Consider the following 26,570-nt stretch of genomic DNA (forward strand, 5'->3'; position numbering starts at 1 on the left):
GCACCGATGAACAGACTCAATCAAACAGAATTATTAATATTGGCAATGTTGTCTTCTTTGCCGTACTTTAAGGTTCTCATTTTAACTGTTTTATTTATCTTTTGAGAACCTTTCCATTGCACATAATCATGGTACAATTTTCATTGTGTAAGCCATATATATACTTTATACATCTAAGATGTACACTTATATTTAAAAACAATTCTAATGTTTGTTTTGTTTGGTTTTACAGTGCACCAACACAATCTAGGTCAAACGGTGTTGAAACAGGAAAAGATTATTTTGGCTAACCTCCGGTGTTGTAAACTTAAAGAAAACACAAAGGGGTCATAAGCACCTCACATGCTGGAGCTAAGAGATGCAGACTCCAGTACAAAAAAAAACAACACATTTAAAGAATCCCAAATTTGGAAAGAGTTGTTTTAGGCTGTTGAACAGAGTAGTATAGAACACTATAGGTTACATAATGAATGCAGGTATATAAACACAAGAAGTGATAGAGAGAATGGTAAAAGCACATAGAGAAACGAGGAATATACACATGTACGTGTAACTATGGTTACTAAATGGAAGATAGTCACATGATCAAATACAATATGGTCACATGACTGTATCACATAGCGTCAAAAAAACGAGGAAAAAAAACCGAAAAAAAAAGAAATCTTGCATAATGTTAATAAAAATGAATGCCTAGTAAAAAAAAAATATCGCCACTACCAAAGAAATAAACAAAATGTTTGGTCCTAGACTGCTATTTACAGATAAAAATATGTCAAGTCTCAAAAAACATTTAATAAAATATAGAAATCATTCTACTTTGATGTTATTCTGTATAGTATTCACCCTCAATCAGTATAAATCAATACCTTTATTGCAGTAATGCGTTAAATCTAATAAATTTAATATTGAGTTAACCCGCTACTGCATTACGGTTATGAAATTTACTGCCATACCTGCAATGAAATGATCTCGAATGTATTGCCATAGCTTTTTTACACAAAACAAGCTTATTGCTTAGTTTTGAGATCAAAGCATTCTTTTTTTTTTCATTTTTCAATGCCAATACTTTTTTTTTCCAAAACCCAATTAAAAAAACATGTGTAATTAATGCCACAATCAAATGAGACTTGAGACCCTGTGAACTCTACACAACTCTACGTTAGCTCTAAAAAAAGCTTGGAAGTTCCAAAAAAATAACAATACTTGAAATAAAGTCATCAAAAATATAAGTACCAGTTAAAAATAAAAATCAATAAAAATCACAAACAAAAGATAGAGAAAAAAAAACATGTGCAACAAAAAAATGTTGTTCTGGTCATGTATATACATAATGAATTTCAACCAAGGTGTATGCAAATTTAAAGTCATTTAAATAATCTAATGAATATTCATTTGCACGATGTCCATTTTTAAACATGCACCTGCCAGGGCCTTCTATGTAGTCTCAGACAACATAACTTCTGATGCGATTTACAAAAAATAATAAAATGTTCCAAGCTTGTCACTAGCTAAAGACAAAATGGAGAGAAGCATGTTTTATTCGTGCTGAAATTTAAAGAGATGGATTGAAAAATGTGATGCTTGCTTGACAAAGTTTAGGCCAACATATGCCATTTGAAGTAAACTTAAAAAAAAGTACAGAATTCTAGCTGCAAGCTCGTGTGCTAGGCTAGAACATGCAGGGATATAATGAATTCAAATATAGCAAGCAACTTTAAAAATGAATTTCCATCGATGTGTGTGCAGGACTCTTCAATTTGAATAATGGACGCATTTTTTCAATGCCAATAAATTTGCATACAACATTAGCTTGATTATAAATGACAATCACTATTTAACATAACGTCACATTATGTGACAAAATTATAATATTATAATAATATAACATCTTAATAAAAGACTCTCCAGATAAAAAATGTATGTCAATCTTATTCAGACCCTTCTGTACATAGATACCCTATCTACCAATGAAAAAAGAATGGCAATATTCGTATCTATTTATAGCATACCTATTTATAGCATACCTATTTATAGATCTGGGAGGTCTGGTTCCCAGTCCATCACAAGACAGTAAAGCAAATAATTTCTGCCAATGACAGAGAATGAAAACAGTTACTATGACAACACAAAATGGTAACCTTGACAATGCAAATTTGTAAACTTCACAATAGATAACAGATTTATATAATAACATTTTGTGATACAAAAAAAGGATTATTACTTAACAAGATTAGATATAAAGACATAAACAAATGAAGTTCCTTCTCCCTCAGCAATGCATTTTTCACTTCGTCATATACGCTGGGACGTCATATATTGTGGGACTCTTTTTTTTTATTAAATTTTCTTCAGCATTGCACTGTGTCCAGCTCTTAAGTATATTAAAGTAATTGGTGTCATTTTCACAAATAGTTGCGCAAAATGACCTTTACTCGACCTTTGGTCACATGGTCTTTGACCTCCACGTAGAAAGCAATTTAAACTTATCAGTCTTTAGTGTAAAGAATTTCTAGAAACAGCATTGAAGAAGAAAACAACTGTAGGAAAAGTCAGCAAAATGTCTTGTTATCTTTGGCAAATTGTCTTGCTTCCTGTAGAATAAAATATAATATTTATCAATTATAAATCTATCTACATGTATAAATAGATTAGAAAATAAGACTGATTATAAACCAAAACAATCCTAGTACAATAACACATAACACCTAAATGTCATTAGAGCCGTGTCATGACAAAACCAACATAATGGGTTTTGCGACCAGCATGGATCTAGACCAGCCTGCCCATCCGCGCAGTCTGATCAGGATCCATGCTGTTCGCTATCAGTTTCTTTATTTGTGATAAAGTTTGTAAGCGAACAGCATGGATCCTGATCAGACTGCGCGGACGCGCAGGCTGGTCTGGATCCATGCTGGTCGCAAACGCATTATGTTGGTTTTGTCGTGACGCGGCTCAAATGTCATTTAATTATTCAGCTGTTGATTCAGTTACTTTATAACACATATTGATATGTTAAATATAAGTTAGCTCAACAGTGTTGTAAGAATCATTTACAGAACAAGTAGTCACTTTTTATTAATCTTGGCATCAGTGGCCAAGTTTTTTAGGTCGTTGACTTTAAACCACCGCTGTGAAACCACGGCTGTGGGTTCAAGTCCCAACATGGGCTTTGGGTGTGAGGAAGCTATTCAGCTAGCGTACCTGTCCTAATTTAAAATGCTTTGATCTTTTATAGGAATGGATTCAAAGTTAAATAGTCTTAATATAGATATTCAAGATAAATACATAAGATGAATAATTTAAATTCATGTTAAGACAGTATGTTTTTTACCTGTCATCTAAAGCGAGGAATTTAATGGTAGCCATTCTGGAAGCTGACCAGCTGTGTTGGCTGAAATCAAAGAAAGTTTCAATGTATATGTTAATTTTCATATATTATTCAATGTAAACTCTCGTATAATATAGACTACAATCATGTACGTACATCAATTTTCATTTCATTTAATATTCAATACAATGTTTCATATAAATTATATACATCAATTTTCATTAATTAATAAATACGATATTGATTCACTTCATATAATATTGATAATAATATCAATTTTGAAATCAATATTCATTAATTCATATAATAATCAAAGTACACACATCAATTTTCCTTAATTGATACATGTATAATATTCACAATATACAATCCTCATATAACAAAAATTCTTTATTTGACATATAATATACATGTAGATAACATGTTCAGTTTTCAAATAAAAGTTCTTTTCCATATTACTTCATACATTCATGCAATATGATAATCAAATGCTATGGCATTCTGTAATAAAGTTATTTTCATATCATATTTTTTTAAATTAAAGTCACTTAAATGAAGTAACAGGTTAATTGCTATTAAATTTCAATGGGAGTGAAACCATTAATGCACTCAGGTGGCAAAATATGCATGGACTTACCCTGGTCAGATTAAGCCCGCTGAAGCCGGCTGGCTGTGGGCTTGTTGCCTGCAAGTAGCTGAGGGGGTCCTGTACTGAGATCAGTTGATCGAGAGGCCCTGGGCTGCTGGCCCCGGGTATGATCTGACGACTTGTAAGAGGAGAGGTAGCCTGTGGGACTTGTTGAAGGGACGAAAATGCCATAGCTACAATATATCAAAATATTATCTTGTTATTTGTTATAAATAAACTCTGAAATAATGCTCACACATGATCAAATTTACATATTTACATGACTAGCTCAAGAATTCTGTTTGTTTCAGATATCATTGTCCCATTCCTTATTTAGACCGCAAAATCTACAGTTCTCTGTCGTCCAAGTCAGGTTCACTGTAAATGGTGACCTTGACCCATTTAAATGGGGGTAAATGATCAATCTGAAATAACTGCAGAAGCAATTGCCTAGTTTTCTACTTCTATAAAATGTACTCAATACTGTCATCCTACTAGATACATATTATGTTGGCAAATTGCTACCAGTGTTTTGCATAAATTGCAGTTTGAAAATGATTTTCATCAGAAGTGACTGGCCTTTGGTATAGTTAACTATCATTCTATACATTTTTACTAACTGTGCTACTTCACACATTGTTTCATTTTAATTTCTACATAAGGGGGTATATTTTTAACATTGGTCCTTACTACTCTAAAAGTCTAATTAACACATTTTAGTATTCTAGTTCTTGGGAAAACTGGTGTATATCCTAGAACAAAGAGCTCCCCCATGATATAAAGTCATCAAACATAATCTGTATAGTAAATTATACAATATTCATCAAGAAAAATGGTCTTTGGTTATAAATCATATTTTCCTTAAACTGGTCTTGGGTTAAATATTCTCTTTTTCTTAAATAAACATGTCTTTGGTTAAATATTCTCTTTTTCTTAAATAAACTGGTCTTTGGTTAAATATAAACTTTTTGTTAAATAAACTGCTTTTTGGTTAAAAAGTATCTTCTTTTTTTCTTAAATAAACTGGTCTTTGGTTAAAAATTCTCTTTTTAATTCTTAAATAAACTGCTCTTTGGCTAAATATAATAAATGTTATATTTTATCTTTTTCTTAAACTTGTCTTTGATAATACAATTACTATCTTTTCCTGAAATAAACTGGTCTTTGAATATAAAATAAATGTATATGTGCAGAGAATATTTTTAAGAGAAACATTAATTTTCTATAAAATCTAAGAGAATTTTACTACTAAGATGTATTAAAATCTAACAAAATGATACATCAATTACCTAATTTACTACTAAGATATAATTCTGCAATCTGCTAATTGAATAATTGCCTGCAAAGCAATTCATGTGATGCTAGCTGTATGCTTGTATCTGACTTAGTTATAAGCATCAGTTGAATTTTGTTCATTATTTTACTATAGCAAAATTCAAGCAAAACGAAACTTTTTCTTGCATATGAAGCTTGATTTCCTAGGAATTCCTCCAGTGAAGGGACAGAAGACAAATATCTATATTTTTTTGTAATTACAATTTCTTTTGAACTAATTACTATATCTAACATGTAATATGCAAGAAAAATAACTGCAAACAGACGCGAATATCTCGCTCTTAGGCAACTGTGTAGCAGGAACTTGGCAGAGCCGCATTACAGCTGTTAACAGTAACCAACAAGCACAATATTCACGTTCGTGTTGACAGTCAAGAGTAAAATTCATAATAATTAATACAAATGTTAAAAGCATTACGAAGATATTTACCTGAGCGCTGGGCATTTACTAGAGCCTGTGCCTGGGAATGGGCCGTGAACAGGGCCTGTGTGTCATTGGCTCGTTGTAGAGGGGAAGTGGAGACATTTGGGAGTGGAGACGGCTCACTCCTCTGAATTGTGGGGACTCCAGTAGTCACGTCAGCAAAGTTATACAGAGCAGTCGGAGAAGCGTGTCTCTCATTTGCCGAGGGGATCAAGCCGTAACTAGGGAAGCCTAAGACAAAAAAAAATGTTGTTTTTTTATAAATTTTGAAATAACTGCATTTTCCAGACAGATGTTGTAGCCATTTAAACACAGTTTATCAAAATGTACAAAAAATATGATCATGAACCTCTGATGGCTTCCCTCGTTATTGCTCTGAGTGTCAGGTTTTGTAAACGGCACACAGAAATTTCTTTTGCTTTTTTTCCCTTTCTCTTTACACTGAATAAAGCTCTTTTATAACTAAAGGCTCATTTTTTTTGTTGAATTTAGTAAAATAAAGTATTTCAAACTCATTGGTTGGCTGAACTCAGTATTTCTAGCTTTACAATGATTGTTTTTTTTCTACAAAACTAAAAACTATTCACTACTTTCTACAATTTTTTTTTGACTGGTTACATTTGTTTTAGTGCATCATGGGTAAAAGATGCAATTCAAATTCTTTTTCTCAAATGAAAAAAAAAAAAGTTCTTCAAAACAATCAAACAATACATGCAAAAAGTAAAACTACACTTGATTCATGGCAAAACTACATTTCTACAAGCAGACAGATTGATGTGTGTGCTGTCGTCACTAAAACCAGGACATGCAGAGCAATAATGTTAGGAGTAGCCTCCCTTGTCATTTAATTATAAATATATAACGTTCATCATAACATAAATACATTTAATCCTAAAAATAGCAGCCAAATACAATACATATATGAATTTTGATTAATATATATCGATTTTGGCTTAATTAAATGTACCTTTAAAGCCAATTATTGATTTATGACCATTTAATAATCTCTAAACCTAATCTCTAAACTTAATCAACACAGGTGCATATGCATTCCCTCCCCTGTTTAATAAAATTATGAATCTTGATTCAACTGAATACCATGTGACCAATTTTTACTATAAAACATGTGTCAAATCAGGTCTAGTTTAGACGCCGAGAATTTTCTACATCATAAATTTATGACACAAATTTGAATCAGAATAAAATGTCTTCAAACAGGGACATCAAACATTTTATAAAATCATGACAACATTTCAACACATATTAAAATAGTCGTGACAGCAGTGTGTCCCAAACTGCCGTCATAAGGCAATAAGTTTTAATAAACCATGCCTCGTGTAAGTGTTGCGGTAAAGAATAGACAGTATACATGTATATCATACAGATGCACACATTGTTTTAAAGAGAGAAGCGAGATTGAAAATAAATCACTGTATTAGTTAATGAAAAGCTGGGTCAGGAACAAACACAAATATATACATGTCTCAAGCACTAAATATATATATAATATATACACAATTATAGTTATGTTATTGAACACATAAGAACAAATCTCTTTGCTGTCCTTAGAATCACAAGGTCAAAAAAAATCAACTTATCTATCTGTATAATAGTTGAAATTAAAGATAAATATTTACAAATATACCTCTGAATAATTATAAATTGCTAGTGAAATTTTTGACAGTATTTCACCAAAATATATACCTTATTAGTATGTCAAAATACATATTATTATATCATGTACCAAACATTACTGGTAAATACTTTTAATAACTGTTAGCCAACATTAAAACTTTTAATAACTGTTAGCCAACATTAAATACTTCTAAATATAAAACAGAAAAATTTAATTTTCAAACTGAAAGTACAGCAAACAACAGTTCTTATGAGTTACCAGAGATTTGTAAATGTACATTTTGAACACAAAATGTGTATATAGAAATAACAGTAATATACAATTTTAAAAGTACAGCAGCTCTCCTGTTCACATTATATTGAAGTGATTACATTACAATATAAACCCATAACCTGCAGGGAACTGGAAATGATTAGCCTTTACCACCAGTTTAGAGCCAGGCCGGCCAGCCTGCCAACCAGACTTTACACTGTTGGTAGTAGGGTTTTTGTTTTTAGATACTGAAATCCCTAAAATAATTAATGGACTGTTCCAAATTCAAAGCTTGGGCAAATCCATTTCACAAATTCAGCAGGTTAAGGTATAATAGAAATGTGAAGAGAACAAAGTACTAATCTCAACTGTGGTACAACATTTAACAATACTGTTTAACATGAGCGGCAAAATTTTTTTTTTTTTCAACCGTTGCAATATTTCAGACACAATTTATCACTTTTAACCTACATTCTAAAAGATAAACAAAATATTTAGCAAGACTTTCAACTATGTTTGGTACATTTGTGTTATAAAAAATATCGGAAACAGTATTGTTTAAATTTGCACAAGTAGTACGAAGATCTACACTGAAACTAGGGGACACCGCTTACCGGGCGTTCGGGACACAGTTGAAGCCCGTGTACTGAATGCAAGTGCCGCATTCTGAGCTGGCGTGACGCCAACACTTTGCCCAAGAGAGCCTAGCCCAGCTGTGAGTAGAAAAAAATACAGAAGATCTGTCAGTTACTATGACAACCATCTGTTTACATCGCTATGGCAACTAATAATTTATCTACATTTTACAATATCTACAGAAATTACATTATGTGCTTCTACCTTGTTTCTAAGCAACAGAAACATTGTCTATTGTGTGTCAATACATTTAAGTTTTTGATCCCTCTACAAACAACTGTCCCTCTCCCTTTAAGACTGACCCCTCCCAATACACCCCTTTCCAATCATTCCCCACCATCTTTATATCCCCTACTGACACTTCCCCGATCCCTCTACCAAATCAACCCATATTAAACCCCATCTTCCCTGTCAAAATATCACATTTCACGTGTTTTTCAAATATATCTACAACTGTAACACATACTGACACTCTCTGACAATAAATAAAACATGAACAGATCTTATCAAGAGTAAAAGCAGTATCCTAAGGTCAAAAAGGTCATATATAATTTACATGCTTTTCTTTCCGAAGTTAACAAATGTACAGCATTGTTAGTGACTAACATAACGGTCAATCTTGAAATACACATACAATTCGGTCACTCGATACAAAACACTTGCAAATTAAATACATACATAAAAATGATCGTCTATTCTAACATAAAAGGCGGCTCTAAACCCCGATTTAAAAAATCGTCAATTAAAAAAAAATTGGCAATAATATATCCAAGGTTCCGAAGTTCCTCATTATATTTGGGCAACTGAAGAGTCATTCATATCAAATTTTCAATTTTAGATTCTAGTATACTGTTTATAAAATCAAATACAATAAAACGTATAATAAATCATTTTAGAGCTGCCCTCTATAAAAAGCCACTCACTTCAAATACATACATAAATCAAAATAGAAATTCAGCAAACGTAGCAAGCAAAAATCAGTTGTTGTATTTTTTCTTAATGTAAAACTACATTTTATTGTTCCAAAAAAAAACAAGCAAATTTGGTAATTCTATATAAAAATGTATCACAAAAAAGAAGGAGTATGATCTAACAAAAGTTTGCATGCATCAGCCAACCTTTTCATTGGTAAGACAAGTATTGAAATTGAAGAAAAAATACAGTGAAAAATGTAAAAAAAACTCAATACAAAAAAATGTTTCTTTTATGAATATTTCAGCTAGTAAACCAGTGGAAAAGTTTTATTACCGCATCAAAATAGTGACATTTATTATTGTCCACACATAAAAAGGTCCAGATCAAGATTTGGGAGAAAACAAAAACAAAACAAAAACTTGATTCACAATTAGGGCAGGCTCAGTCATTTAATGGTATATAATAATACATTATAGATCTAAATTTTGTACCAATCACTACCCCATGACCCCATTTTTATAAACAGCTCATTACATACAAATCAAATATATTGAAAAAGAATTGTGCAAATTTTAAAATTTTTAAACTTTTTTTAAAAAGTGTTGATGCGTAACATGACCTGAGCTCAGTACTGAAACGTTTTATGAAACAGACTTTGAAGTTATGAATATAAATTATTATAAACGCTGAAAAATCTTTTTCCCTCCTAAATTTTTTTAGCTTTAATTTAAAAAAAAAATGTTTAAACTCTTAAAACAAGTATTCCATTGCTGGCACACACATATACAAAACCTGACAAGAAAATAAAAATGAATCAAATAAACTCAATCATTATTTTTATTGCATCATGATACAGTTAAAATTGAAATCATTATTTTATTTTAATGAGAGACAGAAAACCTTACAAATTCAGTAATTGTCGCATCGTAAATGATCAAATAAACATGGCTTCTACTTGTATGTGTGTGTGTGCGTGTGAGCACTTTATACAAAATATCTTAACTTGTTCATTTATTTGGATTTTGAAAAACCAAACATTCAAAAATATCATTATAATCAATTGATAAATTAAAAAGAAAAAAAAAACATAAAAATTTACCAATCAAAAGAGGCTTCTATAGACAAAAGATTCTCATTTCACCTTTTTTACTATCCATACTTTTTGAAAATAGCGCAATATCATGTTTACGTACAGTATGTATTAGTGCATGCTTTTTTTTTAAAAGGTTGCAGACTTCTCGTATTTGGTAAGAAAAAAAAAAATATTTTTTGATCAGCAACCATGTTTACTTGTTACAATAATGAAGATATTTGGTCTTTTGGGCACTTTACAAAAACAACAAAGATACAATTGAAAAATCACAGCCCGATATCAACGTGAGAGGGTTAACACGAGTCCGTCTTTAATTTGTGATTTCTTCTCGCAATTTCTAAGGAAAATGATTGAAGAAATCACAAACACTTGACAGAACTGAAATTGACAACGATTTCAAAGCATTACATAAATATATAAATATATTACAATAAATATATGATAATGATATAATAACATTTAATATAACACGAAAAAAAAAAGAAAACGAAAAAAAAACAAAGTATATATTATATATGTTTTTTTGTACATTATGTTTTTTTGGCACAGTGGCACCGCTGGTTTGTATACTCCCCACTGACAACAACAACAATAACAACAAATTGTTCTATTAAGCACAAAACAACAGGTACATTGCTTATGTTTGTTAAAATCTTATCTGTAACATTTTTTTTTTCATCTTTGAATCTTATTTATAAATTCATTAAATTCTATTAGACCCGATTTACATTTCAAATTGTGAATTGTGGACACATCTTTAAAGACACAAAACTTGGGTCCAGTCAGAGACAAGAAATTTTATATCGCATTTACTTAAATCCATCTCTTTGAAACATCGTATCCGAGACAAACCATTAATATTAACGTATTTACTTATTGTTATGTCGAACAAATTCACTGACTTCTGTACAAAACCATTTTCTTAGTTATTTCATAGAGGACAAAAAAGGTATAAAACTAGAAATGTGTCATCATGCCACGGATGCCCCCGCATGCAGCCAAAATTACAGATGGTGCATTAATTATTTTTTTCATTTTAAGTTCAAAGCCCTTAATTAAAACTTTAAAATGTTAACACAAACCATTTTCATACAATGTTCAAGACACTGAAATTATTCAGTCTTAACCTTTTAAAAATAGCATATTGCATATTTGTAGCCAAAATAATGGCTAAAAGTATGAGTGCTGAAACTGAAAGTTCAAAATTTTTCCAACATTCAGGAAAGATAAGTTTGTCTAAAATCATTGAACCACAACCAAATTCAAACTTAAACTGCTTATTCCTAAGATGTATCTGTATTATTTTCAAAGTGAAAGGGACATAACTCTGCAAAAAAATCATCAAACCATGACCAAATTCCAACTTGACCTGCCCATTCATTTGACATATCCATATGTCAAATTTAAGTTGAATATGTAACACTGTTGGGTAGATAATGAACAGAAACTGTAAATTTCATATTATTTTCAAAGTGAAAGGGGCATAACTCTGCCAAAAATCATTAAACCATGACCAAATTCAAACTTGGCCTGGGCATTCCAAAAACATATCCATATGTCAAATTTGAGTTGAATGTGTTGTACTGTTGGGGAGATAATAAACGGAAACTGTAAATTTCATATTACTTTCAAAGTGAAAGGGGCATAACTCTGCCAAAAATCATTGAACCATGACCAAATTTGAACTTGACCTGTATTTTCTCACATGACATATCCATGTCAAGTTTGAGTTGAATGTTTTGTACCGTTGGGGAGATAATGAACGGAAACTGAAAATTTCATATTATTTTCAAAGTAAAAGGGGCATAACTCTGCCAAAAATCATCAAACCATGACCAAATTCGAACTTGACCTGTATTTTCTCATGACATATCCATATGTCAAGTTTGAGTTGAATGTGTTGTACCGTTGGGGAGATAATGAACGGAAACTGAAAATTTCATATTATTTTCAAAGTAAAAGGGGCATAACTCTGCCAAAAATCATCGAACCATGACCAAATTCGAACTTGACCTGTATTTTGTCATGACATATCCATATGTCAAGTTTGAGTTGAATGTGTTGTACCGTTGGGGAGATAATGAACGGAAACTGAAATTTCATATTATTTTCAAAGTAAAAGGGGCATAACTCTGTCAAAAATCATCGAACCATGACCAAATTCGAACTTGACCTGTATTTTGTCATGACATATTCATATGTCAAATTTGAGTTGAATGTGTGCAACCGTTCGTAAGATAATGAACGGAAACTGATGATGACGGAATGACAGAATGACGGAAGGACGGAAGGACGGAAGGATGGAAGGACGGAAGGACGGAAGGACGGAAGGACGGAACAGGGTAACACTATATGCCCCGGCCATTACATGGCGGGGGCATAAAAACGTGACAGAAAGTACGAATATTGAATGTATATTTGAGATACATGGTCAGAAAGGGGGTCCACAACAAGATTATATACATGTAAAAATATTATAATTACAAGGTACAACATATTAACACAGGTTTGATCATAAGGGGGATCGCACATACATTAATGCTGTAAATGCCTTATAACGTAAAACAACTTAATATGCATAGTTTAGTGAGATTTCTATCGTCATTTTTACTTTCTGATCATAGAGTACAACATAAACCCTTCACCCCCTGAATTTGTGTAAATGGATTTGCCCTGCTTTGAATTTGGAATAGTCCATTCAAAGACTAAGACTAATATCAAAACACAAGAATCGAGCTAATAACAGTACCGAGTTAAATGGACAGACTGGCTTGGCCTTATACTGGAGGGCGAAGATTAAGGATTCACAAAAAACATCTTCATAAAAAATTTAGCATGAAATGACAGGCAGGTTTTACATCTTAGAAAATATGGCACAAAAACACAGACTAAAACAAACGTTCAAATTTTTAGCTTAATTGGCCCATTCAATTATTTAAGCTACTTTACCCTTAATTTAAATAATGGACATGTCATGCTTTAAATTTGGACTGGTCCATTAATAGCATGAGGGCAGCTGATGTTGAAAAAATTTATAAGTTATTCAAAAGCAGGTAGTGCTTTTTTCTGTGCTTTTTACTTTCACATTCACAAGCAACAGGTTTATATTATTGCCCACATAACGTTTAATAAGACATGAAGTCACATCATTTTTAAGCAGTTAAAATCACATCTGAAACAAAGAAAATACCCTATAACAGGAATGTTAAGAATCTTGTGAGATAGTAAAGGGAGAAAACCCTTGTTGTAAAAACAGCAATTGATTTCAGGGCAGAAAGAGTTACACAACTTTCTTTTGTGTTTTATTACATGATGAGGAGCCCAAAGTCTAATGCTGTTGTGATACATACAGATCCCAGCTTTTCTTGTCTGACAAGTCCCTTTAAGAAAAGGTTGATGCACCCAAATTGGTTAAACATCCAAAAAAAGAAGACATTTTTTTTTTCAACATAAGACAGGTAGATTTTCAGAGGAATTCTTGTTTCAATATAACATTTAGATCATGTATTATAATAAATAACTAATGTATTTACAGATTCTACGTTCACCCCGTCACTTTCATATCATTCAAATAAATACAATGTACATGTTTATATACAATGGCTGTATTAATATTAAATATCATAATTTAAATTATATATACAAAAAATTTCAACAAGCCGTTCTCTTAAATCTTCAAGTCTTCAATATTTTAACTTACTTTCCTGAGACCTTGTGCTCTGTTTTTCTTTCATTACAAATTGCAGGTTTTCAAATAAGTAAAGGGATGCAACTCTTGAATAACAAAATTTATTTTACTTATACAAGTAGTCTCCCTTTTACCAACATTAGTTTAACTTGGAAAAAAAGAAAATAGGATTCATTTTTACTCTCATTTTAGCTAAATAAATAATTAAGCTCATGAAATAACATAATTCTGTTAAACATTTATTCTCGTATCATGAAAATATGATATACATATAAATACTGCAAAAGAGCGGGTGGTTTTTTGGATTTGAATTTGGTTCAATTTATGAATACAAAGACTTTTTCTATAAAGACTTTATCTCACTTACATGGATTGAGGTAATGCTTTTTATAAAAGAGTAGACGCAAAATATGATGTCATCAAATTGACATATTACAATGGGTGGGGAGCGATGGGACAATGTCACACTATATGGCAAGAATTTCGAATGAAAACTATTGTCTGTTGGTACACATAATACTGATATGTTAAGATTTGCATAAAAATATTATTCAAATATTTTTGTTTCTCTCTCATTTAGACTAATGATATATGGCCATAAAAAATACATGTTTTGTTAAAAAATTTACTTGTTCTGATATAATAAAATCAGAAATTTTTGCAAGGACATTATTTCTAGTAATATTAACAATAAATAAATTTCCATAAGTCTTTAACTGAAAGAGATTAAAAGAGAATTATGTTTTTGTTTGGAAAAAGCTTTAAACTTGAAGTGTATATTCTATTGTAGCCTTTAAGCATATCTTTAATATATTTACAATTAACCCCCCCCCCAAACACCCCTCAGTTTCATAAAAGAAAACCTCTCTTTGCAAAAATATCTGATTTGAATATATCCTGCCTTTTAACAAAAACCCCTTTGATTTGTATTAAATGACAAAGAGATATGCAGGGGTATAACAGTGGTCTTAACCAACATGGAACAATACAAATATGTCCATAAAATTATTCACACTCATCACAGTTTCAGTTGAAATAACTTTTCTGTCCATGCGTCCGTACACTTAGTTCACTTGATCCGTCTCAAACTTTGCATCATTTGCATTCAAAAGTATATAAATGTAACAATATCAATGATTCTTGGGGGGGTTCGTTTCCTTCCACAAATTTTCACACTAATTTTCCTTGTTGCCATGGTGATGACCTCTCCTGTCACATGACTGTAGCTAAAGGTGAAATATTAAAATGGATACCATTGACCTAAATCTAATATCTCCATACCTGGATAATAATAGCCTGCCGGAGCGAATGCTGCAGTTGGCAATCCACGACCATACGCTGCTTGATACGGTTGCAACATATTTGGAACCAAACCTGTAAGACACAGTGATTATAGTCATTCATACTTTCACTCAACCTGTTAGACACAGTGATCATGCAAAGTTAAAAGTCAGCAATACAATTTTTCATTCAATTCACAATCATGTCATCTAAAATTCTGATAATTTTTTGTCATATCATTTCTTCATAGTAAATTTGGCTTTGTCATGTCTTGTCACAATTCAAATCAATGTCTAAAAAAAGTACAGGCAAAATTTCATTAATGAAAGATTCTTGGAATTTCAAGATGGAATTTTTTTTTCTAATTCAAACATTGACTTTCAAGTTTCGTGGAAACATTCAATTCTACTAGAACTTTCTGAAAATACCATTTTTATTATCTTTATCTTCGGAGTTACTTCAACGTTGTGATCAATCTCACACTTTAAAAACCAACATGGCAGCTACTATCCAAGAAAACCGATAAATTTAAAACCAAAAATTGGCAAAAAAAAACTCGTACTTATTTCCACGAATAAATTCCACTTTCTGACAAGCAATGAGATTAGTTGGCATGAACAACACTCGTGTTGCTATTTTCATCTGCGTATCACCTGTAATCACCATTTCATAAAACGGAAAACACGTCGCAAACCTGTTTTAATAACCCATTAAAACTATATAATGATTTTTATTCTCAAGTGCAAATGTACTGATTAAAATTATCTTTGTTCCACGTTACTTTTTCTCCCATATTTTATTACTATATTTTTTCGCGTCCAACAAATATTCTGGCCCAGGTATCAAAAATACTTCAAGAGTACCGGAACTTAATATGAACTGTTTTCCTCTTTCTCCGTTAATATGTGTTAAACAATTAATGACTTGTAAATGTTATAATTTTTTCTTCTTGCTTATCAGTCGGTTAAACGAACCAATTTGTAAACAACAATTATAACAGTGCTCCTGCGCATGTTCTCTTTACTAGCGATCTTCTAATGTTTATACCCTAATCTTCAATCACTTGCATGGAAACTTTCTGTTTCTGCACTCATCTAGACTATTGAATCAACAGATCTCTGGCATTTTTGAAAAGCAATTAAAACCGTTTATGCCACGTTTGTTGCGTTTTGGACTCGCGGCGCCGTTGGATAAGCATTCTTGATTCGACATATGTTTGTATTGTGTGAACACGGAAAAAAAATATTGCATTCACAGATACCACTATCTCAACTCACTCGGAGATGTATTTTAAGTACCCGATTTTGGCAGGAAGTGGGAAAATTAACACCTTGATCGGCCATTTAAAATGGATAAAACATTCCATAGATTTCCTGATTATTCTTCATTCATCAAGTTGGTAGAGGGGGGTACAGCAGTTAACTGAGATTTTCGGAGATTTTCCAGTTCCAACTGATAAAAAGCAAAAAAATTACAGAAGCAATCAGTCTGAAATGGCACACATGCTACATTTTTTTAAGACTACTCTTCAGAGATCTTCAAAAAGAAGGTAGCTTTATCTAAATCTTCACAAAGGAGGTAGCTTTATCTAAATCTTCACAAAGGAGGTAGCTTTATCTGCATTTCATACATCACACCCAGCTAAACTAACTACTTACTGATAGAAATGTTTGATTAGATAAATTATCCCAGAAAATCTTCCAAATTGAAGGAGATGAAACTCCCTACAGAAGAATTAATTAATGAGCCACCTAAGTGTAACTTCAGATTTCTTGAAAAACTGTTGTTACAAGGAAACCATCCTGGAAAAAAGGTAAAACTTTCACCTTCAGGACATTGCTCTAAAACTGAACAAAAATCAAATGTTTGAACAACATTCTTCTCAAAAACTGAAAAAATAACTCTAGCTGTTACACCATCCTGCAAATCATTTTTGACAAGTTTAAGCCTTAAAGGCTAGTTCTTCTTTCATTTCCCCCTGTAAAATGGAAATTCAATCTTGAAATTCACAAGTCAAATCTAATCTCAAAGGTAAAAAACTTTCAGTCTTTTCTGTACAAAGGCCATATTTCTGTTATAATGTGGTTGTCTTCACACATTTTTGCTCACGCAAATATCTGAATTTTAGCATGTTACCGAGATCTTTTTTGTTACTACTTTTTTTTATTACTATTATTGCATTACGAATAATAAATTATGTATTTACTAAAAATGCTACATGACATGAACCACCTGAATTGTGACAAGACGAAGATCTTAATTTAATTCCCAATTTTGGGAAAAAATTAATGGTTCAATACACCATTGTAACACTTCCAAGAACTTACGACGGAAGTTACCACACATATGTGTTGTACCCTAAGACAATACATTTAAATTAAAGTTTTCATCAATTCTTGTATACAGTTAAAATTTCATTAATATATATTATAAGAAGATCGAATCACTTAGTTCAATTCCAAGTCACCTTGGTTACAAAGTTACAATAGAACTTCTACATTACAAGAGACATGCTACTTCTACGAGTTCTAGAACTTTCTACATTTTAATTTTCAAAGAACAATGAAACAGACTATAATTTTTTTTTCTCTCTTTCTACTTATCATTTACAGTATAGCCTTTTTCAACATGTGAATGTATTAATGAATATTAAAGATTTTTACTTGAATAAATTCGGGGGATTTTAATCAAACTCATCTGCTGGCATATGTCAGCTGCATGGAGGATATTTTTTTTATTAAAGTTCATTTGTAATATCTATGCACTTAATAAAACATAAAATTGAATTGTTTGAAAGCAAATTTATTGTCTAATGATAAATAATTCAAGATAAAGCAAAGGGCTTTAGCATAAGGGCTTATCAGCAATATAGGCTTTGCACATCGTCATGGTAACAGAGATGCTAGCTGTGAATGTAAAGAAGTTACTTTTCTTTATAATTTTGATATTAATGTGAAATCCTAAGTTATCAGTCTGAACTGATCTGTCTACTGAACAAAAAATGCAAATTATCATGTTGTTGTTTTTTTTTTTTTCCAGGTATCACTAAATTTTGTTGAAGGCTGGAAGCCAAAAAGCCAAATACAGGAAGTCAGTATATATATATATCTTTTTTTTTTAAGTTGAAACAAAGCCAAATTTTTCACAACATATTTCAACAATCTGATCCAAGACATGGCTTTTTCTATCTATCTATTGTATATCTATATTTCCATAGAAATTTCAATACTAAAGAATTGTTTCTTAAGTGATATATTAATTCTTCAATGAAAATAAATCCCAACACCCTTTTCCTGTAATCTCAAATGATAAATTCCCCCCCCCCCCCCACCCCGAACGAAACCATTTCCACTAAAAGAAGATCCAATAACATAGGCAGAGCAAGTGTAACAAATCCATATTTGAAGAAATTCTAAAAAGAAAAGAACTAGCATCTCTGTTGGGGGTAGAATAAAAGATATGCCCTTGTTGTCATGGAGAAAAGATGGTGCACTTACACAATTCTGGCATAACAAGGTCACTGGGTAAAGGTTCCCAGATAATCTCTCCATCCTCGGTCACTACGGAAGATTAGAAAAAAAGGGAAAAAAATATGTTTAGTGGCAGCAAGAAATATAAGCTTCACACTCTTGTCAAAATTGCAAACAAAATCATGCTGCATGTTTAAAATACTGAAATAAAGTACAGTCAACCCTATGGGTAATGACCATTGGTGAACCGAGACCAGTTGTACTGTATATAAAATTCTTTTTAGCAATAACAATGCATATTTATCCTTAAATACAGAGCAACTTGTAATCAGGAGCCACCAAGTGGTTATCCATATGATGGTCCTTTTATACAGGTTTTTCTGCAGCTTATCAAAAAAAAATATATTTTTTTTTTAATCGAATTTTTTTTAAAATAAAACATCAGTTGATTCCTTGTAACTCGGTATCTTTTTTCTTATATTTCACATGACAGCAACATGATTTTCTATGCAGCTTGAATGAACTGGGGGAAACACTCACTTCTCATCGGCACTTTCTCCAAACAAACTATAAAATATTTTTACTGTTCCGATGTTTACCAAAAGCCAATTTCTTTAGAGAAGAAAAAAAACTCCTGATAAGTGGAAAAGCCATTCCAGTTTTTCTGATTAGAACGTGTTCTGTATAAACACTGTATTTGATTTCCTCAAAATGTTTTTTTTTGGTTTTGTTTTTCTTTTGCTATTCTCGTTTTGGAGAAAGTTTGAAATAGCTAAAATAACTTGGCAATCCTATGCTCCAAAACAAATTTATTCTAGAATCTATATAGAAATACCAGGCAAATTACTCTAAAAAAACCTGTCACACAACAGATGTGAAACAATCAAATCATTTCAACCCACAGTGCAGTCATTCTACAAAAACTATTTTGAAAAGTTTCCCATCTTTGAAAAAAAATAAAAGAAATATATCCAGTTTTTCTGTAAAAAGAAACAGAAAGTGGTGTTTCCCCAGGTTTATGTGCCTCAACATTATTGATTCCAAATTCTTCCTGGGTATTTCATGACATCATGATCATGTGACCTGACTGTGGTTATTTTAACCAATCAGACGATGGCTTACAACATAGTATGACCAATCAAAATTGTCCCAGATAGAATTTGAATTCAAATTTTTCAAAATCTAAATATAAATATTTCTAATCAGAACAGACATAATTACAAGACTCTATGATATATAAAAAAATATTTCATTGATAAAACTTCAAACTGATAAAAAACAGGAAAATCAGTGATTAATTTTCTAAGTTGATACAATTTGTCAAAATCCGTGTATAAACACCTTTAAAAGCTAGTGATAGCACAATAAAATCTAAATTCATGGAAAGATAATAAAAAACACTGAAATTTCTACACAAGTTTCCCTTTTGCATGACCTTTTACCTCTCTGAAACATTGTTTTTTTTTGTGACATCACCGTGGGTATTTTATTAACAGAATAAAAAATTCAACATTTAAAAGTAACTCTATCATACAATGGTCATGCATAAAAAACACATGAAATATATATGTCTTACACCTATATTATAACAGTCTACTAATAGCAGCATAGTCTAAATAAATCACGTCTTTACTGAATTTTGTTTCAAAAAACGTCAATTTCTTGCTAAGACATTCTGTAAATTATCTTCAACATCAGATAACTAGTTAAATTGTTTACATGGTTACATGAACTAAATGACCCCCTAAAAGAGCATGCAGAAACTGTTTCCTAGCAACAGAATGGCAAAAGGTCTTATGCAATGGATTACAGCATTAATATAACACAAAATGCTCCGGCAGATTTACAATTTCTAAATAAAGTGGCATTAAAGAAAAAGATAACCTCTCAGTACTGTATAAGTGGTGAAGTTAGCGCCGCAGAAATACTGGCGAAGTTCTCGAATAGTTGTAAATCGCTAAAATTTATTCCAAAGTAAATATCAACCAACTTGTCATTTAATTCTACCCTTGCAAGTTATGCTAATATTTTCTCTCATGTAATGTCAGAATTTTAAATTCGCTAACTTTTCGACACACGGAAATATCTACTTATACAGTATATCGCAAAATTTGTATGCAAAGTCAAAATAACGATCTGCCGGAACATTTGGCGTTCAACAGAATGTCTACAATAACCATAAAATTACATTTCTACTTTTCTAGTTTTTACCAAAAAAAAATTAATCCCCCCTCGGTCCCCATTTACAATATTACTACAGCATATTTACCTCGTGCAATACCGCGACCACGTGCCAATTGTTGCGGCAACATCACTTCTTTGGGCTGTGCTTTCTTGCACTCAACCTGTTAAATGATAAACAAATATAATATACATACAAATTCCTTCGAAAGCTTATCATTTCAATAAAGCGCATAATTATGGAAATCTATTATTTTCAGCTCAAGGTGATATTTTGTGCATAAATGAGAAACATAATAATATAATAGTAATATAATTTATGTCATAACAGTTTATCAATAAAAAACATCCAATATCATTATAGAAGTATTTATCAGGGCTTACGACCAAGTGCTTATGACAAATGGAACATATCTTACACATAAACAGCCATATTTACTGTTACAGTATAACCTGTGCAAAGAAACGCCCTTTGGGAGAGAAATATTAAACTTGGTTACTGCTTAGAGGTCATTGCTCTACAGTGGTTAAATATAGTGAAAATTGTTCATTATAGAAGAAATAAAATGGTTGTTGTACAGAGGTAATTGCTCTATAGAGGCTATACCATACTCATTTCATTAAATGAAACAGTCTAGTTTCTTAGATATTTTGGATTTCAATTCATGGTAATCACAGAATTTGTTTGCACATGCACACATACCAGTATTATTTCAATATATCTAACATTGAAAATATTTAGGGAGCGCAATGGACCAGAACATGTATTATATAAAGTGTCTCAGGGTTCTCATTCTATTGGATTCACATAAGTACTGTATATATATATATATTGAAGACTGTGTACTCTCTAAAAATGTTCAATTGGCTCTTTGCTGATACATGTCAATTGTTAACACGGAACTCCAGCTTTGAATTCGAAACTGTCAATTGCTATTTAAGGTAATGTTTCAGTATCTATAAGGTAATATTCAGAGCTGCCCCTTAAGACTATGCTGATGTACGGACTAGACTGGCTTTATACCAATGACATAGGACTTTGATGGCCACAATTAGTTTTTTTTTGTCGGGTTTTACGTCTCAATTCAAGCTCAATAGAGATCATAGAACAACTTTCCAGCTTTACTGGTGGAGGAACCCAACAGGTGCACACCTCCCCCCACCCTCTGAAACTTGAGGAGAACAACAGTTACTGACGTTTTAGCAAGCTATTACTCAAACAGTTACGATCAAGTAAATAAACTGTAATACTAACCATCTTCTTGTTGATTTCATGGAAATGGAGTTCACACACTCTTTCAACAGTATCTTCGTCTTCAAACGTAACAAAACCAAATCCTGCAAGAATAAAATATTGAATTTCTTTACACATATGTCAACATTATCTTTTATTTACACAATGCATACAAAGATGGTCAATGTGTATAATTATATATACACATTACAGTTGCGAAAGTTCCCAAACAGTACCACGGGCATTGGCAATACAGTCTCGTTATTTCGTATTATTTTCTGCCTGCTGCCAAGGTGAAGTGAACAATTTTTTTCTGAAAATCGAACCAATATTGTATTATCTGAAATGGTTTTGAGATTAAATAATCAATTTAAACCCTGCTGTAAAAACGTTAGAATTCTATTCATTTACTGCAGCATATCAGGTGTAAAGTACGAAGACTATGTCATGTGTAAACACATTTCTTATTACACAATTTCATCAGCAAGCATATTACTTAACAGAAATATTAATTTTATATCAATATAAATGTTTAAATTCCACCGAAACCATTTCTTACATCATTGTTAATTTATTTTTTTAATGCATTTTTCACTTTCAAAACTTTAGGTTAAACCCCTACTTTCATTGTTTTGCCTAGCACTAAAGTGCATAAAATAAGAATAGGAAATTCGTTTAAGTAAAATATAATTATTCTAATGAAATTCTCTAGTAGGGGGAAAAAGTCTAATAGATACATTAAAGAAAGGAATATCTAATTTTTTGGTCTAATGAAAGCAAATGTCTTTTAGTTTTTGTTTGTGCTCATTTTTACTAGAGTATTTTCAGTTATAATTAAGTTATGCTATTCATAAAACCTTTAACCCTTTAACATTCCGCTTCCTGGCAGCACCGGAGCCTTACCCACGCTACAAGAGCAGACAAAGATCAGCTGGCAAATCTGTGCCGTCTGGTCAGGGTCTGCACTATTTGCTATTTGATCAGTTCTTATTTCAAAATTTTCTTTAAAGATGATAAACGATTTTGTCCAGATTGAAAGAAAGACGGAAATCCATTTCAACATATTAATGGCATCCTAAAATACATATTTTTATTGCAGAACATTATCCTGGTTCAACCGATTCACAGACTTTTCAAGAGGGGGGAGAAAAAAAATACTGCAGCTCTAAAAATAGCACATACAGTATATATCTAGCTACATGACTGCTTTTATGTTTAACTTTTCCGGAAATACCTGCAGCAAAAATAGAGCTGTGACATGCCTTTTCATCAATACTTGTAACTGCTGTTAACTGTTCAGAAACATTTTTAACGATTTTCTCGACAGACTCAGAAATGTTGGAAATTAAAACAAAGAGTTGGTGATATAAGTTTTTTTCGATAAAAACGCCATGGTAATAAAATAACATTGCTTTTTAGTTAACATTACAAATCATTAAAAAAAATTTACGATCCCTTAAAAGAACGTATTTGTGTTAAAAGTACCCTTATTTTTTTAAACCTCAGATTTTTTTTAAGTATTTTATTTAATAAATTTATATAAACCAGGAGAGTAAAAAAAAAAATGTTTCAAGAGTAAAAAAGTACATCTATTCTACATAATCAACAAAGTGCATAATGGTCATTCAAAAAAGCTTTCTATTAAGTTAAGCAGTCAAAGACTTTCCGAGCTATCAACCTGCCTGTTCTCAGCATTCCTGATAAACAATGCGGTACCTGCTCCTGCATAAAATAACTATCAACACCAATCTAAATACTGTAGTATCTACAAGCAAAGTTTTTGTTCGCCGAGACAGGTTTTTAATAAAAAAAAAAAATTATTAATACTTGGTACATCTAAATAAACAGTAGCAGTACATGTGCAGAGTTTTTGACGTGTCTGGCCGTAGGTTGCGAACACAAAAAATGAAGAAAAAAAACAATATTTTGACCAGTTCCGCATTATGGCATGCCAGAAATCTACAAAACATGCGTCACATGACCTAAGTTGGAATATTAAGGGTGCTTAAGACAGCTGTAAAGAGACATAATATAGCTACGAAACTGTGAAGTTATATACAGTACTTTCTAAAACGTTCAACACTGTAATTCCGTCACCAACTGTATATTTTCCACTATATTCCTCAAAATGGCTACTGGTAACTGCTGCTGATTCTACTCTAAGAATAAGAAAGCTGTTTGACAGAACATACAGTAAGAATAAATTATATTACAGTCCAAAATCAGTAAAATTATCTTCAAAAATTATTGTTTTGGCGACATTCTACTTGAATTTGAAGTCACTTCCTGAAACAATGTTGTATCTTATTCTAAAGATCTTTAAACAGTTGCATCGCTGTCTTTTTTTTACCCTCCAAAATTGTTTCTTTACGTACATTATTTAAATAACATGTTTCGAGTTGCCATTTTGAGGATTTTTACTGCAGTAAATGAACAGAAATGATTATCAAAGCTACAACAAGGGCGATAATTATACAATCACATTGCCAGATCAAATACAATAGGTATACATAATGTAAAAGCATCTCTTTCTCTTCTTGAAAATAACGACCAAGAATCTTTTCTAAGACACGACTAGGCTATTTTAGTTTTTTTCCTATACTAGAGTGGAGTTTACCCATACACATACATTGTTTCCTGCCTGTGTCTCCATCGAAATCACTGACCTGAAAAAATTGGCACATCATCATTTTTATTCAATTTGATGCTATTAATAAAGGGGGCTAACTCTACAGGCATTACAATAGCAATGTTTCTTAATCCAGAGTTACATCCCTTCCACCCTGTCATAATAAAAGAGCACACAAGGTTTAAAACAAAAAACTTGTTATTTATACAAGTCTCAATTTCTAATTACAATATAAGATGAATAAAAGATCTGGAGAATCTATTATCATACAGTAAAACATTATTGATTAATCATTCATTTCCTACGATCATTTATTTCAGTCAATTATCTTGAATTATATAAAAACTTGGCAAAGTCGAATATAAATATCATAAATCAACATTCCCGATGATTAATCGTACTATTTATAGCTCAGTATCAATTTACACTAAATATATTCAGGTTGTGAATATTCGTATGGGTATAAATCATTATGGGACATCCTACTTCCGAAAGGTACGATTGTAAATAAATTCTGGGCGGCACTCTTTACTTAAGTTATTTGATCGATAATCGGCGCTGAAATCTGGCAATACAATTGCACTCACTAACTTGACATGCTCAACATCTGCATTTGCTTTTTATTTAAACATTTTTTTTGTTTGTAGAAACCGATTGTGGTTTAACTCATTAATCAATTAATTATATACACAACAATGATTTAAATCCATCAATGCCATGCTCTAAGGTCACATCGAAGCTGGATTTGAAATAGCAGCAGGAAAAAAAAAAACACCCTGAATTCATGATATGTTTAAGCAGACTTTTTTTTTACTTTTTACAACCACACAGCTTTTAGAATGACGTTGCTATCTCTACATATGTTTAGAAATGCATATTAGTTCATCCATATACATGGCCATATCATATCCGATTCCTAAATCATAATACAGTTACATCAAATCTAGTTAGCTCAAAAGACAAAAAAAATTCCATGATAATTTATCTCTCCACCCACATTCTGCTGCAGAGTTGAAAACTTCAAATTCATTTTTTTTTATTTTCTTGAAGTATAAATGAGCCGCGTCACGACAAAACCAACATAATGGGTTTGCGACCAGCATGGATCCAGACCAGCCTGCGCATCCGCGCAGTCTGATCAGGATCCATGCTGTTCGCTTACAAACCGTATTATAAGTAGAGAAACTGATAGCGAACAGTATGGATCCTGATCAGCCTGCGCGGATGCGCAGGCTGGTCTGGATCCATGCTGGTCGCAAACGCATTATGTTGGTTTTGTCGTGTGACGCGGCTCAAATATTGTTCAGTAGTTGTATAACTGATGTTAACTGATTATTAAAGTGTAAGAGGATTTATGTATTTATTAATGTTTCAATGTCAGACACGTCATAAATTACAGCAACTCCCAGTAAAGTACTGCCTCATATTAACTTGAAAATCAGGTATTACACCCATGTTGTATAGATCAATGCATGTCTTTGTTACTTAGATGTTGTTTTTTTCCCTATTCAATTTTTGGAGAACCAGTCACGGTCTACTAAACTGGAATTTTTTTATTCATGATAGAAAATAAATTTGGGAAAAACAAGCCATTCACAACAGCCGAAATGTGAATTTTTACAAAACTTTGGCAAAATAAGCAATATTAAGGGAAAAGGAATTTACGAAGTCCCCCCTCCCTCCCAACTGTTCCTTTTAACAGACATGTCTAACGAAATTAAGGGGGGGTGGGGGACACAAATTTTCTTTATATGTGTGTTCATAATTTGACAAAAATAATTTGTTCATATGCCTATCGTTTTTCTATAAGTCTCAATAAAAGCTTATTTCTAAATTTGGA

At 31.8% G+C, this 26,570-nt stretch overlaps 1 protein-coding gene across 4 annotated transcripts in view; it reads right to left on the reverse strand.

Annotated features, from left to right (window-relative positions):
* Positions 1–1,209: 1,209 nt before the first annotated feature.
* LOC132757688 (RNA-binding protein Musashi homolog Rbp6-like) overlaps positions 1,210–26,570 on the reverse strand; it is a 110,090-nt gene continuing 84,729 nt past the window's right edge. The window contains exons 8-16 of one of the 4 annotated variants that reach the window (XM_060749041.1): positions 22,123–22,205; positions 20,956–21,031; positions 18,714–18,776; positions 15,217–15,309; positions 8,218–8,316; positions 5,722–5,946; positions 3,966–4,150; positions 3,332–3,391; positions 1,210–2,591 (exon numbers count right to left, since the gene is read on the reverse strand). In XM_060749041.1, coding sequence (XP_060605024.1) covers positions 3,353–3,391; positions 3,966–4,150; positions 5,722–5,946; positions 8,218–8,316; positions 15,217–15,309; positions 18,714–18,776; positions 20,956–21,031; positions 22,123–22,205 — 863 coding nt within the window. In that variant the 3' untranslated portion in view covers positions 1,210–2,591; positions 3,332–3,352. The remainder of the gene's footprint in view (positions 2,592–3,331; positions 3,392–3,965; positions 4,151–5,721; positions 5,947–8,217; positions 8,317–15,216; positions 15,310–18,713; positions 18,777–20,955; positions 21,032–22,122; positions 22,206–26,570) is intronic. The other 3 variants (XM_060749043.1, XM_060749044.1, XM_060749045.1) reach the window with 3 other exon arrangements.

The sequence above is a fragment of the Ruditapes philippinarum genome, unplaced genomic scaffold (genome assembly GCF_026571515.1).
Source record: "Ruditapes philippinarum isolate M1 unplaced genomic scaffold, ASM2657151v2 ctg29_1_1_1_1, whole genome shotgun sequence".
Taxonomy (NCBI): domain Eukaryota; kingdom Metazoa; phylum Mollusca; class Bivalvia; order Venerida; family Veneridae; genus Ruditapes; species Ruditapes philippinarum.